The 13,987-nt window shown below is 40.4% G+C and overlaps 1 protein-coding gene across 1 annotated transcript in view; it reads left to right on the top strand.

Annotated features, from left to right (window-relative positions):
- efna3a (ephrin-A3a) overlaps window positions 1-6,196 on the top strand; it is a 59,614-nt gene extending 53,418 nt beyond the window's left edge. The window contains exon 5 of the mRNA XM_019264176.2: window positions 3,573-6,196. Within this exon, the coding sequence (XP_019119721.1) occupies window positions 3,573-3,691 (119 nt within the window). The 3' untranslated portion in view covers window positions 3,692-6,196. The remainder of the gene's footprint in view (window positions 1-3,572) is intronic.
- The last annotated feature ends 7,791 nt before the right edge of the window (window positions 6,197-13,987 follow it).

Below are 13,987 nucleotides of genomic sequence, written 5' to 3'. Positions count from 1 at the left end.
TGCTGTAAACATTCATCACAGTTTATCTTCATTTGTGAATCGAGATGCTGCAATTTGCAATCTGTGCATAAGCAGTGCTCGCAAATGACTTTTGTGAAATGGGACACTATTGGTTTGTTTACAACCTGCCTGATAATCTAACTCACTCGTCTCCCCATTAGAAAGTGTTTCCAACTTTTAGAAATTACATGAAATAACATTAACTACAAAAACAAAAGTTGTAATAAACCAAAATTATCCTTAAAGTGTGCTTGGATTTACCTTTCACATGATTTTTATTGCTGATATGAATATTTATGCAGAGATCAGCCATAGGTTTATTGGCCCAAATATGTTACAAGAGTTCAGCATCACTTTTGTGGTTTATTGCTTGAATTACTCATAATTTTCTGGTTTCCTGCAGCAGAGCTTAGTATACTCTGTGCATTCTTCCATCTGTGACATAATTGCCCTTAAACACTTTGCTTCTATATTGAGTGTCTGCCGCAGAAGCAGAGGAATAAAGGCTGAAACATAAATTATGTGGTCGACCAGAAAATGCAAGCGTAAACAGATCATCTGGAGATGGATCAATAGGCACCTGGCACCCTTGATTCATCTCTTCTGAGTTGCTTGTTATGTTACATTTTTCAGAATCATAAAATATTAGTTGTGCTGCTGCACCAAACAGATCAAAAGGCTTCATTTAGTATGCGCAGTCTGCACACTGTGACCAGAAGAATTGAATCCTTTGGTTCAGAAACATGTCGGACCACCTCTGGTGCTGACAACAGACGTGTAGCCTCCTCTCCTGATAATCAGACTTTGATTTCACTTCACGCAATCAGACCGACATTGTGGTCACACTAGCTATTTCCCTGTTTGTATTGTTTAGTCAGTAGCAAGTGATTAATCCAACCCACTGATGACATTTTCGACGAAAAAGCTGCAGTGGCATTTGTTAAGTTTAGGTCTTTCATGACTGCCGTAGACATTTGCAGATTAAAGAGTTACAGTAGCTTACATCTGCATCAATCTCATCTCTCTTCCATGGATGTATTAGTTGCTATGAAGGAAGATGACATGCCAAGTCTTAATTTAGTCTTGGTCGACTGTTCCTGCATCAGGTGAAAGTAGCCAGCAATGAGCAGGAAACTGGATGTGGGCAGTGATGAAGAGGTCTAAAACCAGGCTAGTAGCCCTCCAGGGTTAAAGCTATCATCCTCAGTGGTTAGCTTTAATAGAATGCCCATTACTTTGATTACCTGCTTTCATTCCACTTATTTTATTGAGAACAATATCAGTGGATCGTCATTTAACCTGAATGTTCCTAACACTCTCACTGCAAGCGAGAGAATTATCTTATCTATGTACCCATTCCCTGCATGAGTGCATAAAGGTGCTACAGTGTTAAGTATGCTCTGGTATTAAGGCATCGATCTCCAAGTCAGTTGAATGCCCCTACACTATTACACGTCCGCGACTTCCCTGTAAAGCTTTTACCGTACACGATGGGTCCATCACCTCATGTTGTTTACGCATCAATGCGAGTTGCAGCATATTTAGCACAATGATTTATCAGACCAGACAACCCTTTTCCACTCATCGACAGTCTAGAGATGATGTTTCTTATCTCACTGTAAATGCCTCAGGCGGTTTACCGTGGACAGCAGAGCTACGCTCTGTGCTCGTCAGTTATATCCCATACAGACAAGACTGCACCAGATTGTGTTCTCTGAAATTGATTGCTGTATCCCACAATTGTACTGTGATGTTAGGTGTCGTACTGTGGACCTTTGATAACTTGTTATGGCCCGAGGCGCCCGACGTCCCCCACATTCATCTTCCAAGGACGGCCGCCCTAAATAGCAAGGGTTTTTTGAAGAGGATTCGCAAAGCTCCTGGCGCCCACAAACAAGTCTGTAAGATTGCACGACATGAACCAGTTCACATGCCAAGCATCTTTGGAAATGGAGTTGTGTCTGCATGCACTAGTTTACATAAAGGTAAAGGAGCGCTCACATCTTTGTAGGAACAGTGTGTCTCTTGTTCTGGTGGCTGGGTGTTCCATTTTGCTTCTTGAGCCTCTCTGCTGAAATCACACCAACACAAACTGGATGGTGTGCAGGTCCCACTGTGACCTATGGGCCCTACCTGAGGCAATGCAGGTTTATATTCTCCCTCCTGCCTTGCCTGCCTGGTTTTCTGTTTAAGTTCATCCCGGTGCACTGCGATGTGAATGTCAGGGTTGTGTGTCATTGCTGCAGACAGATACCTTGTGTTCCTCAAGAACAACTCTTGACGTGGGCGGGCGTCACGCACCGCCAGGACAAACCAGAATGGTCGGATGGTTCGCGCTTAGAAAGAGAAGACAAAAACAAAATTCCGGACATTCAGCAAACATCAGCTGACATGTGGTTATAGTCACTATCTGTTATCTCTCATCACCTTCCCTGTTTGTACTTGTAGTCAATTACCGTCTATTGTACTTAGCCGACTTCAGACAAGACTTTAACGTCACACTGGCATTTTGCAGACATCTTGACTCTTTAATTTGATGCATTTCCTGTTGATAGCCAATTTGATTTGACGGAAGACGATATGTTGAACTTTGATGCTCTGTGACATCATGATGACAACCTAATAAAGAGAAAGTAATAGGATTTTAGTAGACAAACACATTCTTTGTCAGTTTTTTGGCTACAATTTGTCAAAAAGACATATCCTCTCTTGTATCAAAACAAATATGTTTTGTCTCTTTCAGATGTTGAATCCAAATCTTTCTAAAGATAAAATCTAACATCAGTATGTCACATCTCAAGGCTTTAAACTCTTCCATCACCTCCCCCCTCCCCTTCACCTATATCTCTCTTTCATGTCTGACGCGAGCTAATGGGACTGACCTCAGTGAGAAATTGCAGCTTTCTTCTGCACTTAGTTGGATTACCTGATAGAAAGAAAACAGGTTTTTCTAACATCTCGGTGCAGCTCGCTCAGACCCCCCCTCAGACTTGTGATGGATATGTAAGCAATAGATCTCTGTTTGGTTCCTTTTGCTTTATTTTAGCATGTAATAACCCTCTAGATATAATGAGAAGCATTAAGTCAAGACAGAGCATAATGACTCAGTGTAATCCACTTTTTACCGAATTTTACAAAATGTGTTCTTGCAGCTTTTTCCCCTCTAGCTAATGCTCTGTTGTGACTAATCAATGGCAAGGCCATAGTAATTTGGTTTGATTGAAATCCCTCCAGGATAAAAACATCATTAGTGTGAAAAGAGGAATACATGGGGAAAAAAACAACACATCAGAAACAAAAGTGTTTTTAATTCTCTATCCCATGAGGCAAATGGCCATATGTAGTGGTGCTGATGATAATTGGTGGTTTGTTGATAATTGCATCATGTCTCTTTCTCTGCATATGTTAAAACACGATCTGCATGCATCACACACTGCCTTTAGATTGATTTATTAATAATGTAGTAATGGTTCGTTTCCTTCTGTCTGGCACACACGCACACACACTGTTGCTCTTTCACACTCACGTTCTTCTCTTTTCTCACTTTTCTCTTTCTCTGCCTTTCTCTTCAGATGAATTTAACCCCGAAGTACCCAAACTGGAGAAAAGCGTCAGCGGCAGCAGCCCATCACGTGACCGCCTTCTTCTCACCGTGGCGATGCTGCTCCTGTCCGCCGTCCTTTTGTCCTAGCGACAGTGAGTGACTGACACTTCATGCCTAGCTGGACCGCCTTGTTCAAAGGGCTTTGTATCCACCAAGTTGTTGATGTGAAAGTTGGCAGAAACACAGAAGTAGAAGTGAAACAGAAACCACAATCAAAAAGGGACACAGAAAGAAATTCAAAAAAAAAAGGAGAGGCCTTTTTTCTGTCATATTTACACCAGTGTGTTTTGACACTCCATGTGTTGTTGGACATCGATATCATATGAATACCACAGCATTTCATGCAGGTGACCACAACCACAACCTATATTGAGAATCAGACTTCTGTGCTGCTGTCATGCCTGACACCCAACGGACGAGTGAGAAAGTGGACTAATGATTTGGATGTAGACTACACGCTTATTGTAGCATGAACCAAGGATCAAATCACCCGAGGAAATTAAGCTGCGCCGTCTCCAGCTGATGAAAGCAAAGGGTTTTTTGTAGCTGTAAGCTTTGAAGAAGGTGGCAAACGTGGACTTCTGCACTGCAGTGAATTTTTAGGTGTTGGACCACGGAGCGGGTGCGCTGACAGCTTAAAGTCAACTTAAATGTAGTATTAGCAAGCTGGACTCTGGAACTGTACTGATCTCACCTGAGCTATACAGGATATTTATATAATCAGTCAGTGATGAGAACTGCTGCCATTGTCCTGGACATTGTGGAATGTTTTCACACTGGTGTGAGAGAGCTGCTGGTAATAAGAGCCCAAGGTGGCTCTTAGGAAAAGACTTTGTGTGGATATCCACCGGCCTTTCAAAAAATCCATTTTCTCCAGACATCAAAAATACCCCTGGCTTTGTGATAGGTACAGATGCAAAGCCTGTGTTTCTTAGAAGATAGTGAGTGCCCTCTTAGAGCTAGTCCTTTGTCAGTATTTCCTGCCTTCACACTGTAACAACCCTAGAAAAATACAGACCCAGGACTAGTAATTTGACGGCACTTAGACTTGGTAGATGTGTGTTTTGTTCCAATGCATTTACCTTCAGCAATTCGTGTAGATTTTCCGGATGTCAGACCTTTCCTCGTCGCAGCAATCAGCAAAGTCATTCAGAATACCACTAATTTACAATTCTTGAAAACCTCTCTCAGCAGCAAGTTCCCTTTTAATCCCAGACAACCCCCGTCTATTCCTTTTCCACTTCAGAGGTTCCCAGCCAATCAGTGCTGATGGCCATTACAGCAGTCACAGTCACCATGGAAACGACCCCATACAGTCGCCAGAGAGCGGCAGGTGCCTGAGGAGAAATTGTGCTTTGAGTCTCAAAGTAACGCTGCCGCCATTTTGTTAATAAAAAATAAGAAAAAAACGAAAGGAAAAAAAAAAAAGAGAAACACGTGTGAATGTGCAAATAAAGAAGTACACTTTTTTATATTGTAATACAGGACAATGTAGGCTGGCATTAATCAAATTACAATGTTGTGCTTTGTTTTTTTTTTATTTATTTACTTTTCAGATGTATTTATTTTAACATTAAAGGATATTATTTATCTACCTAATTTATTAGTGTGCATTTGTAGGCCTTTGCTCAGTAAGCTATTGTGCCATTTTTTTATTTTTTATTTTTTAAACAGTGGAATTTTTACTGCAGCATTTTTGCTTGTGTAGATAAATAGTCAGATGTAATTCAGCCTGACAAACAGAGAGGGTTATTGGTTCTGACTAATCAGTAGGGATATACGCTGAGTAACCCTACTCTCATGTAACAGATACTGCTAACCAGAGCATGTCATAAACCAACTGTGAATGCACAGACAGAGTCGATGTTGATGGAAGGGCAGCATTCCTCGAGCGCTGTACATGTGAAAGGAAGGAGTCTGCATTGTAATGTATATTTATAATACATGCCGGTTATGGAATGTGCGTGTGTATGTGCACAAGCGTGTATGAGTATGTGTGTGTGTGTGTGTGCGTGTGCGTGTGTGGCTTTATCTGCCTGCTTTCCTGAGTGTGTGCCTGTATGTGTGTGTCTGTGGGGGCGAGTAAGAGAGAAAAAAAAAACATATGTGTGCACATTTGTGTGCGTATGTATGTAGAATGTGTTTGTCCGCGCTTTTCGAGTATGTGGCATTTAGAAATTTCGTACCCGTTAAGGAGTTGTTTGTAGGATCTTGAATATGCAAGTGTGTATGAGAGAATGTGCTCTTCTGTAATGTTAGTTTACGTTACGGGGTTTGGGAAGCGGGGCGAAAAGCATTTACCGATGTTGAAGACAACCACAAGAAATGTGTTTACCTTTGACAAGAATGAATAAAAAAAAATAAAAAAAAATGTAAATTGATCCAAGAATGATTAAAACAATGCCAATTAAAATCTTTTTTGCAAATTTACTTTTGTGTGTTTGTTCATGGGCGCATAACAAACTAACTGCTATGTTTCTTTGCACAGAAATAATGTCCAGCCTTCCCCCTCTGTGTCTATCTGTCCTTTCTTTATCTTAACAGTGACTCCTTCACCTTCACTCACCCTGCACTCACTTCTGTTTGTTTTTCTTGAACGCTGCTTGAAAGCTCTCCCTCTTTCTCTCACACTACACTTTTAGATGTGTTGGTCGTAAGCAGACATGTATACAGACAGCACTCTTGTTGCACATACTCTCCGTGTAAAACTATCAGGCTTTCTCACACGGCCCATCCTTACAGCACCTCGCCTTGGCTTCACAAACACTCTCGTCTGCCATAAAACATAATGACAGCGTGGGGGTAAAGTCACGGCTTCACATCTCCCACTCTATCCATCTCTTTTTCTCGGGGAAAAAAAGAACACCTGCAAGCCATTCATGTCTCCACAAATCTGTCTCCCTCCGTCTCTACACGTCGCTCCTTTGCCCCTGTCAGCTTCGTTCTAATCTTTGTACGCAGAACAGAAAGAAGCTGACAATGGGGAGGGGGGGGCACATGTCTCAGATGCACTAATGTCCATGTCAAAAGGGACATTGGGGGGCAGATAGGATTTTGGCTTTGATGTTGCACATCAGGGTTGATATCACATGAGAGAGAAGGAGAAAGAGCAGATTCTGCTGTCGGCTGTCAGCGTCTCACATCCAGACCTAGGTCAAAAGAGTGTTTGCAAGTGTGTGTGTATGCGTGTGGAAACGGGGTGTGTGTGTGCCAAGAACATTTAAAAAACTAATTTACTATACTTTGTTTGATTGACAAAATGTGAGCCACACTTAAACGGGCAGGTCACAATGAAGTGAACACGTCTATTAATATCTGTTTCACGGCAGTTCGACCCAGCTGTGAGGGAGCGGCTTCTGATTCTGTCTGACATTTGTGCGTTTAGCTGACAGACTGATAATTGTTGATTATTACTGTAGGTATTGGCTTACAGTCCCATGGCTTCTTATAGGTTTGGACTTGCACATAAATGTTTAAGTGTTTTGACATTGGAGAACAGTGAAAAGGGTTTTAGCTTCTGCTGCAGGGCCTGAGTTGACAACTTAAACCGTCATTTTGCAGAAAAATCTAGTCTGCTTTTTTGGCAGTGCAGCTGCCTCTGAATAGTTATGTAATGGGATTAACTGTCATATTAACACCTTAAATTTGTGTCTGAGAAAGCTTATGTTTTGCCTGTGCTTAAATGAAACATTAATTGATCTTCTCACTATTCAAAGAGAGGATCAGGGGTGTTGGATTAAAAAAATACCTACCTTTCTTTCCCTGAGCCGCAGACACAGAGCCACACATTTCCACCATGAAACAGAGATCTAACAAGTGCTCTGTCCAGACTCTAACTAAGGAAGACATTCCATTAGAAAAAGGAGATTACCTCTTCTCCGTTTGGAGGCATATTAGCGTTTTCTGAATCATTTACTGTGAGATAGGCCATCTGTAGCATGGGCAGGCCTGTGCCGTGGAGAAGAATTCCCCTGAGAAGCTGCACCGTCTGGCCCAAACAATGAAACAGATGCCTCCTCCTCAGAGAACTTGTTAAGGCTTAGGACATCAATGAGACAATCAGAGACTAGTGCTGCATTCAAGTGCTCATTGGAAACTCCTGTTTCTAACGTTGGGACTCATAAAAATGAGTTGTGGCTCATTCAAATGTTTCTGGCCAGAAAATGATGCAACTGACAAAATCGTTTTCTGTGTTTCATTTCAAATATGGCAGATGCTTTTGTCCAAAATGTTCTCCCAGCATATCATACAGTACACGCATATCAGCGGCTGTTTAATCGTGAACAGACGGAGGATGGAATTGAACACCAACTCTAAGATTTATGACCGACATGATCAACCACCTGAGCTACTCCTGCCCAGAGAATGTATAATTCATGTTGGCATAATGATGCCAAACTTTCTACATGTTTGACTTCACTTTTATGCATTCATTCATTTGGATTATCTCTGACCTGCCTTTTTTTCCCAGGATTTGGGGACTTTGAGGTGGCTGCTGTGCACTTATTATATTCATGTGTGACATGTAAGGTTGGTGCTTTTAGTTTATATTCTTTCTAAACAAATATATGATTTGATAAACATCGCCAGGTATCATGTTTCTAGACAGTAGATATGACAATAATCATAAATCACCACTGAGTTTACTTTCTACCTATAGGTGTCACCAAAACTTTCTTTCACTCTGTGTTTGTGCTGTGGAAACTGCCAGTGAGATGGATTCAGGATATATGCACAACATTATGCAACAGATTTACTGTAAGTATGTTTGCCTATGAGATAAAAATTGAATTCAGACAACAGTAATGATGGTTTATGTATTACATGAGCTGCGTACCCTGAACTGATTTTTCTTTATTCGTCTAAGCTGGTCTGAATACAGGTTAAGCAGCTGCAGTTCAATGGGACAAAATGTAAAATCTCTCCAAACTCTTTCAGGGAGTTTATTGTGCTATCATTGTAGGCCGGGTCTGATTCATGTGAGGCTGCTCTGGAACACCCAGCGTTAACAATATGATGAATCAGTGCGAGTATTTAAGCTGTAAATCAAGTTTAATAAGGACACCGAAGACAACATAGAGAAAACCTCAGAGAATCTCTTATATAACTGTTGAGCTGACTAACTGTGCTAACATTTGTTCTCGACCAATCAGGATTGCATTAGTTCAGGGAGTCATCACAGATTAAGAATAAACTTAAATTCCCATGTTAAACAGACTGTTTTCTAATGTCAGCTGTTTTTCGTATTATGTATTGTCTTAATCTGTGCACACTGCAGAGAGTTTTCTCTTTTAATATCAGGCACATGGTACAATAAAACACCAATATTAAAGAAGAATTACAAAGTGACACTTAGTGACAGCATATTTAATAAGCTGAGTCCAGTATATTTAAAACTTTTTAGAATAAATAAATACATCACTAAATGCTTGAGTATTCGCCACATTTTCTTTCAGGGCTTTTAGATTTTTATTGAGAACATTGTAATGTCATACCTAACTACAATTAATATAGTAAAACACAGAAGTACACAAATATGCAAGGATGATGTTCACTGTTGTTCACTGCATAAGCAGCTTGACTGTTGCCTGATTTGTTAAAATCCTACTGTTGTATCCTCCAGCTTTTGTCCATTAATATACAGTTAAATGGCACTAAATTCACTAAATTTAGGTAATTAATGGATCCAATCTGGACCAAATTGCCTAATTTATTCTGTGGAGGTATTCTGAAAACAAACACCTACAGATATTTTTATTCTCGAAACCCGGTACCTCATTTTTATTGCCTATGAATGATGTCATTCTCATATTTGCTTAGCTTAACAAAAAGACTAGAAACAGGGTGAACTGCTCACCTGGCTCTGTTCACCATGATCACCATCTAAACACATTTTAATGTAATTTGTTTCCATTTTATTTTATCACATTTTGTTTCTTGTAGAAATTAAAATAAGAAAATATAGCGTGGTTGTCAGTGAGCTTTCGAGGTGTGGGTAGGCAGTTTATTCTACCTTTACACAGAGGGGCCAAGCTAAGTTAACTGGCTGCTGGCAGCAGCTTCATATTTAGCAAAGCAGACATAATAGTGGTATAAATCATCTCATCAAATTCAGCAAATGTAATTAGTTGCAGCATGTACCTTTCTCCTTAATCAGACCTCCCCGGTCCCAGATTCATACCAACAGTGTTGATTCTCAGATTCAACTGACTTGAAGTAAGCAAACATCCTTCACTGTGGCTGTCATAGCACCCAGTGAACCATAATGATCTCACTTCCTGCAGTATGTACCTGCTCACCTGGTCACAGGTGGGATCTCAAATCCTCTGGAAAGTATCCTAATGGGACCTCTTCAAATGTTTCCAGGATTATCTATTTGACTAGACGCTCCTACTGCTTGAGGTCACTGTGAGTCGACTCTACTACTCTACTCTGCAGACAGAAACTGACCCGTGTGGGGCTTTGAGATCAGATGAAATGAAGAGACACTTTGGTATCCAAAGTGACATTATTAAAGCCCAGAGGAAATATGATGCCAGCTCCTGAAACAAAGATACTTGGCAGGATAGTGGAGGACGACATGTCAGTCCACTAGTGACGTCAGCAAGCTATCAAGACAGGTAACAAGTGCGATATATCAGTGTTCACCTTATTGTGTTTCGCAGCTACTGATCTGGTACATATAGCACTCAGGCCGATACGGATCTGTAGGGACAGGATGCAATCTCATTAATAGTCCCTTTTGAGCTGTTAATTGGCCCTCAGAGCAACATGAGTCGTGTTACAATCTAAGTGTGAAATCTGAAAGCAAGGGCAACGTAGCTTCTTTGAAATAGTCAAAGCTTGCATTTGCTGAATGGATGAATAAATATTGGGTCTAAATTCAATCAAAAATTCTAATTTTACAATGACAGCACGCTAATTGAAGGTTTTATGAGGCAGACGTTCTTGGACATGTTGTTAAGAGAGGCAGAAAAATGTGAATGTGCATCTTAATTAGAGCGGCGTTAAGCTTCCTAGAGGGCTTTGCTTTTGCGCGCATTAATTTGGGCTCTTGCCAATCCCTCTCCAGATCAGTTGACTAATGTGTTGACAAGAGGAGGAAAGTTATCGCAGAATATCAAACAGAGCACATTTGCCGTCTGCGGCAGCCTAGCAGAAAACAGTGTGTGTGTGAAAATGTTTTGAATATTAAATAGGGCAGGATCTAAATGTAGCCATGTGCTAGAAGAAAGAGAGGTAGATATCTGGCTGCAAAAGGAAGATTTTCTTCCTTTAGTTAAATGTTTCAATATGTATATATATTTATCAATATATCAGTGTTTTCACATAACAGACTAAAGCCGCTTATGAATTATAGAAAACATATTTGACTCACTGCTTCTTCCCAGCTGTCCACCATTTGTGAGTATATTCAAAGATTTAAGATTTATGATGCTTTAACTTTGAGACTTGAAGTTTCATTTTGTCCGCATTAATTCAACCTTGTAGATTACAGGGAAAGTAGAAAGAAAATCAATGAATTTGTAATGAAGTGAAAAACAGAATGTGTGACAGCCTTACAAACCTACCACGGGTTAATATTTCCTTTAGAAGCAGTTCTTTTTTCACCCCTCCAGCTTTTACCTTCTTCTTCCTTCCTGTGTTCTTGTGCTTTCTCACATTTTCTCAAATTTACTCTACACCTCACCCTACACTCTGCCTGTGGCCCTCTCATCATTTGTATCTAATCTTTCTATCATCAGGTTGCGTTTCCTCTAACCCCTCTCCACCCTTGTCTTCATTTTAGACAGTTGTACCTTCCCTCCGGCCTCCGCACTCTTTCTCTAATCGCCCTCGCCCTCCTCCTTCCTCTCTCCCGCCGCATTTAGCTGTAATCCCTCATTTCTGGTCGCTACATCTGCAGAGCACTCAACAGCTGGGGACCTACTCATACACACAAACACAGCCATAGACCTTGTGCAGTACGTGTGTGTGTGTGTGTGTGCGTGTGCGTGCATGTGTGTGTAGACACTTTGGGCATCTGGTCAAGACTTAAGCCCAGGAATAGCTAATGGCTGGTTGGCTCCCAAAAAAGATGTGTAAGTATTTATGTCAGGCTGAATGATCCACTATGTTGCAGACTGACACAAATAAGTATTAATAGAAATAGATTACACTTATTTTATTAAATCTACAGGAAACTGCAAAGAGGGTACATCTCATCTCTCTCAAGAGACTTCAGTTTAAAGATGGCTTGTTTTATTACAAGGAATTTTGATTCCTAACATTTGATTTGTGACTCAATATTGCATTTAAAGTCTAAAACAGAAGAGCCAACATCACTTCATAACACTGTCAGAACTCACAGACAAGAGAACAGAAATTTTACCGTGTTTCCCATCTTAATTTTAGCGTGTTTTTTTTACTAATTAATTGTTAAGTACAGCTGACACTGATGGAAATGTCATTAGTTTTGTGGGTATTTTGGTGTAAACAATAACCTTGTTAGGAAGTTAGATTTGCAGGGTCAATTAATAGACCACAATAATCCATCTAGCCGGGCTTGTGTCTGAACCACAGTGGTTCAAACCAATCAGAGGAACTACTGGCAGCTACAGCATGGTTTAACACTAATTGTTTATGATGACCACGGACAGTATAAAGAATGGACAGTGTAGCGAAGCTCTAAATCTGGGGTTCGAGCATCCGCAATGTTGGTAGAAAAGGATAATTAGCTATCAAGACCAAAACCATTTTTGTACCAGACGAAACATGTAAACATGTTTATTTCTGCTGTGACATTTTAACATGGGCATTTATGGAGATTGACGTGATCTGTAGCCAGCCTCAAGTGGACGTTCAAGGAACTGCAGTTTTTGGCACTTACACATTGTCTTCACTTCACAGCCATGAAGGTTGCCGCTCAAAAACAACAATGATGCTACCTGGACCTGGAGAGTATTTGTTTGCTGAAAGAAAGGAAAGAACATGAACATGAAGCTTTTCTTGATGGAAAAGACGTTTTGTTCTTCTTCTGACTAGCGGACTCGGTAAGCGTGCAACTACATTATAGCGTTTGTTGATCAGATTGGTTGATTGATGGTTCATCCAATCACCTGACCTGATCTGTTTCAAACTGTTTCCAGTGATGTCTTCCCAGATGGGTCCAAAGTCAGTAGACTTCATCCTCTAGGTACTATGAACGCAGTATTTCATGGCAATCCATCCAATTGTTGAGAACTTTCCACCTGAACCAAAGAGTTTGAATGAATGACAGACCAATGGATGCCATCCATGGAGTCACTGGAATACTTAAACGATTAAAATTCAACATCTGGGCACTGTTGATAGTGCACAAAAAAGTGCTCTTGACATTCCACTGAATCACGACAACAGGAAAAGTCAGTAGACTTCATACTGTGGGAACCGTTATTGTCTGTACAATTGTTCATGCTAATCCAACACAATAGTTTCTTGTTGAGGTCATTCATTTTGGGCCAAAGTGATCAACCAACCAACATATTCAGAGCCATGCAGCATATGGTAGCTACATATAGCTACATATGGTAGCTTCAGTACAAGCATAATGTTTTACAAATGTACAAATATGAATTCAGTTGCAAACGATCATGAGGCATCAATATTTCATGGGGGATTTTTGGTTGGTTTGGTTTGATTTTGTTGTTTTTTTTAAAAGGTAAAGTGTGTTGCACTTCATAACTATGTTTTGTACCTACTGTGAGCATCTGTCAGATCCACTTATTTCATCTGACTGCTTCAGATGTCACAAGAAATCTTAACTCACTTCCCACAGGGAATGTTTTCCCGTATGTCAAATTGACAAACTCATTTCCCAAAAGCCTTTCAGTTTCAGTCCTTTTGTCCTTCTGGTTTTTGGAGCCTTTGATTCAAACGCAGGCGGACATGTTGTGTGACTTAAAAATACACAATGAAAAAGAAACATGGATTTATGGAAACCGATTTCATGAAAACATTCAGGATTTCACAAACAATCTGTGTTTATACGTTGTCATTGTTTTCATTGCGTTTCATTGACAGCTTTGCATTGGTTTAAACACGAAACAATTTCTTATACTGGAGCATAAATAATCTTTGAGGCTGAAGCCAAATACCCGTTAGCAGCACATAAGATTCGTGTGAGCGCCACATTACACCAGCAGGCTGCAGAGTGTTAATGGCCACAATGATAGATGAGATGTTGACACACATTTGGTGGAGCATTCAAATGATGTGAAAGAACGAAGTGACATATCGATGCTAGAACTCGTAAGTGTTGGAAAGGCACACTTTAATTTTTTTTTAATTAATCAGCCATAATCTTTTTCTTTTCTTTTTCTAGGCGTAACAACGTTAGTGAAGTTGGACTGGCGGCATCTGTAG

This window comes from Larimichthys crocea, chromosome XIII (genome assembly GCF_000972845.2).
Source record: "Larimichthys crocea isolate SSNF chromosome XIII, L_crocea_2.0, whole genome shotgun sequence".
NCBI classification, from domain to species: domain Eukaryota; kingdom Metazoa; phylum Chordata; class Actinopteri; family Sciaenidae; genus Larimichthys; species Larimichthys crocea.
The sequence above is the reverse complement of the archived record's forward strand: the minus strand, read 5'-3'. Positions and strand labels throughout refer to the sequence as shown.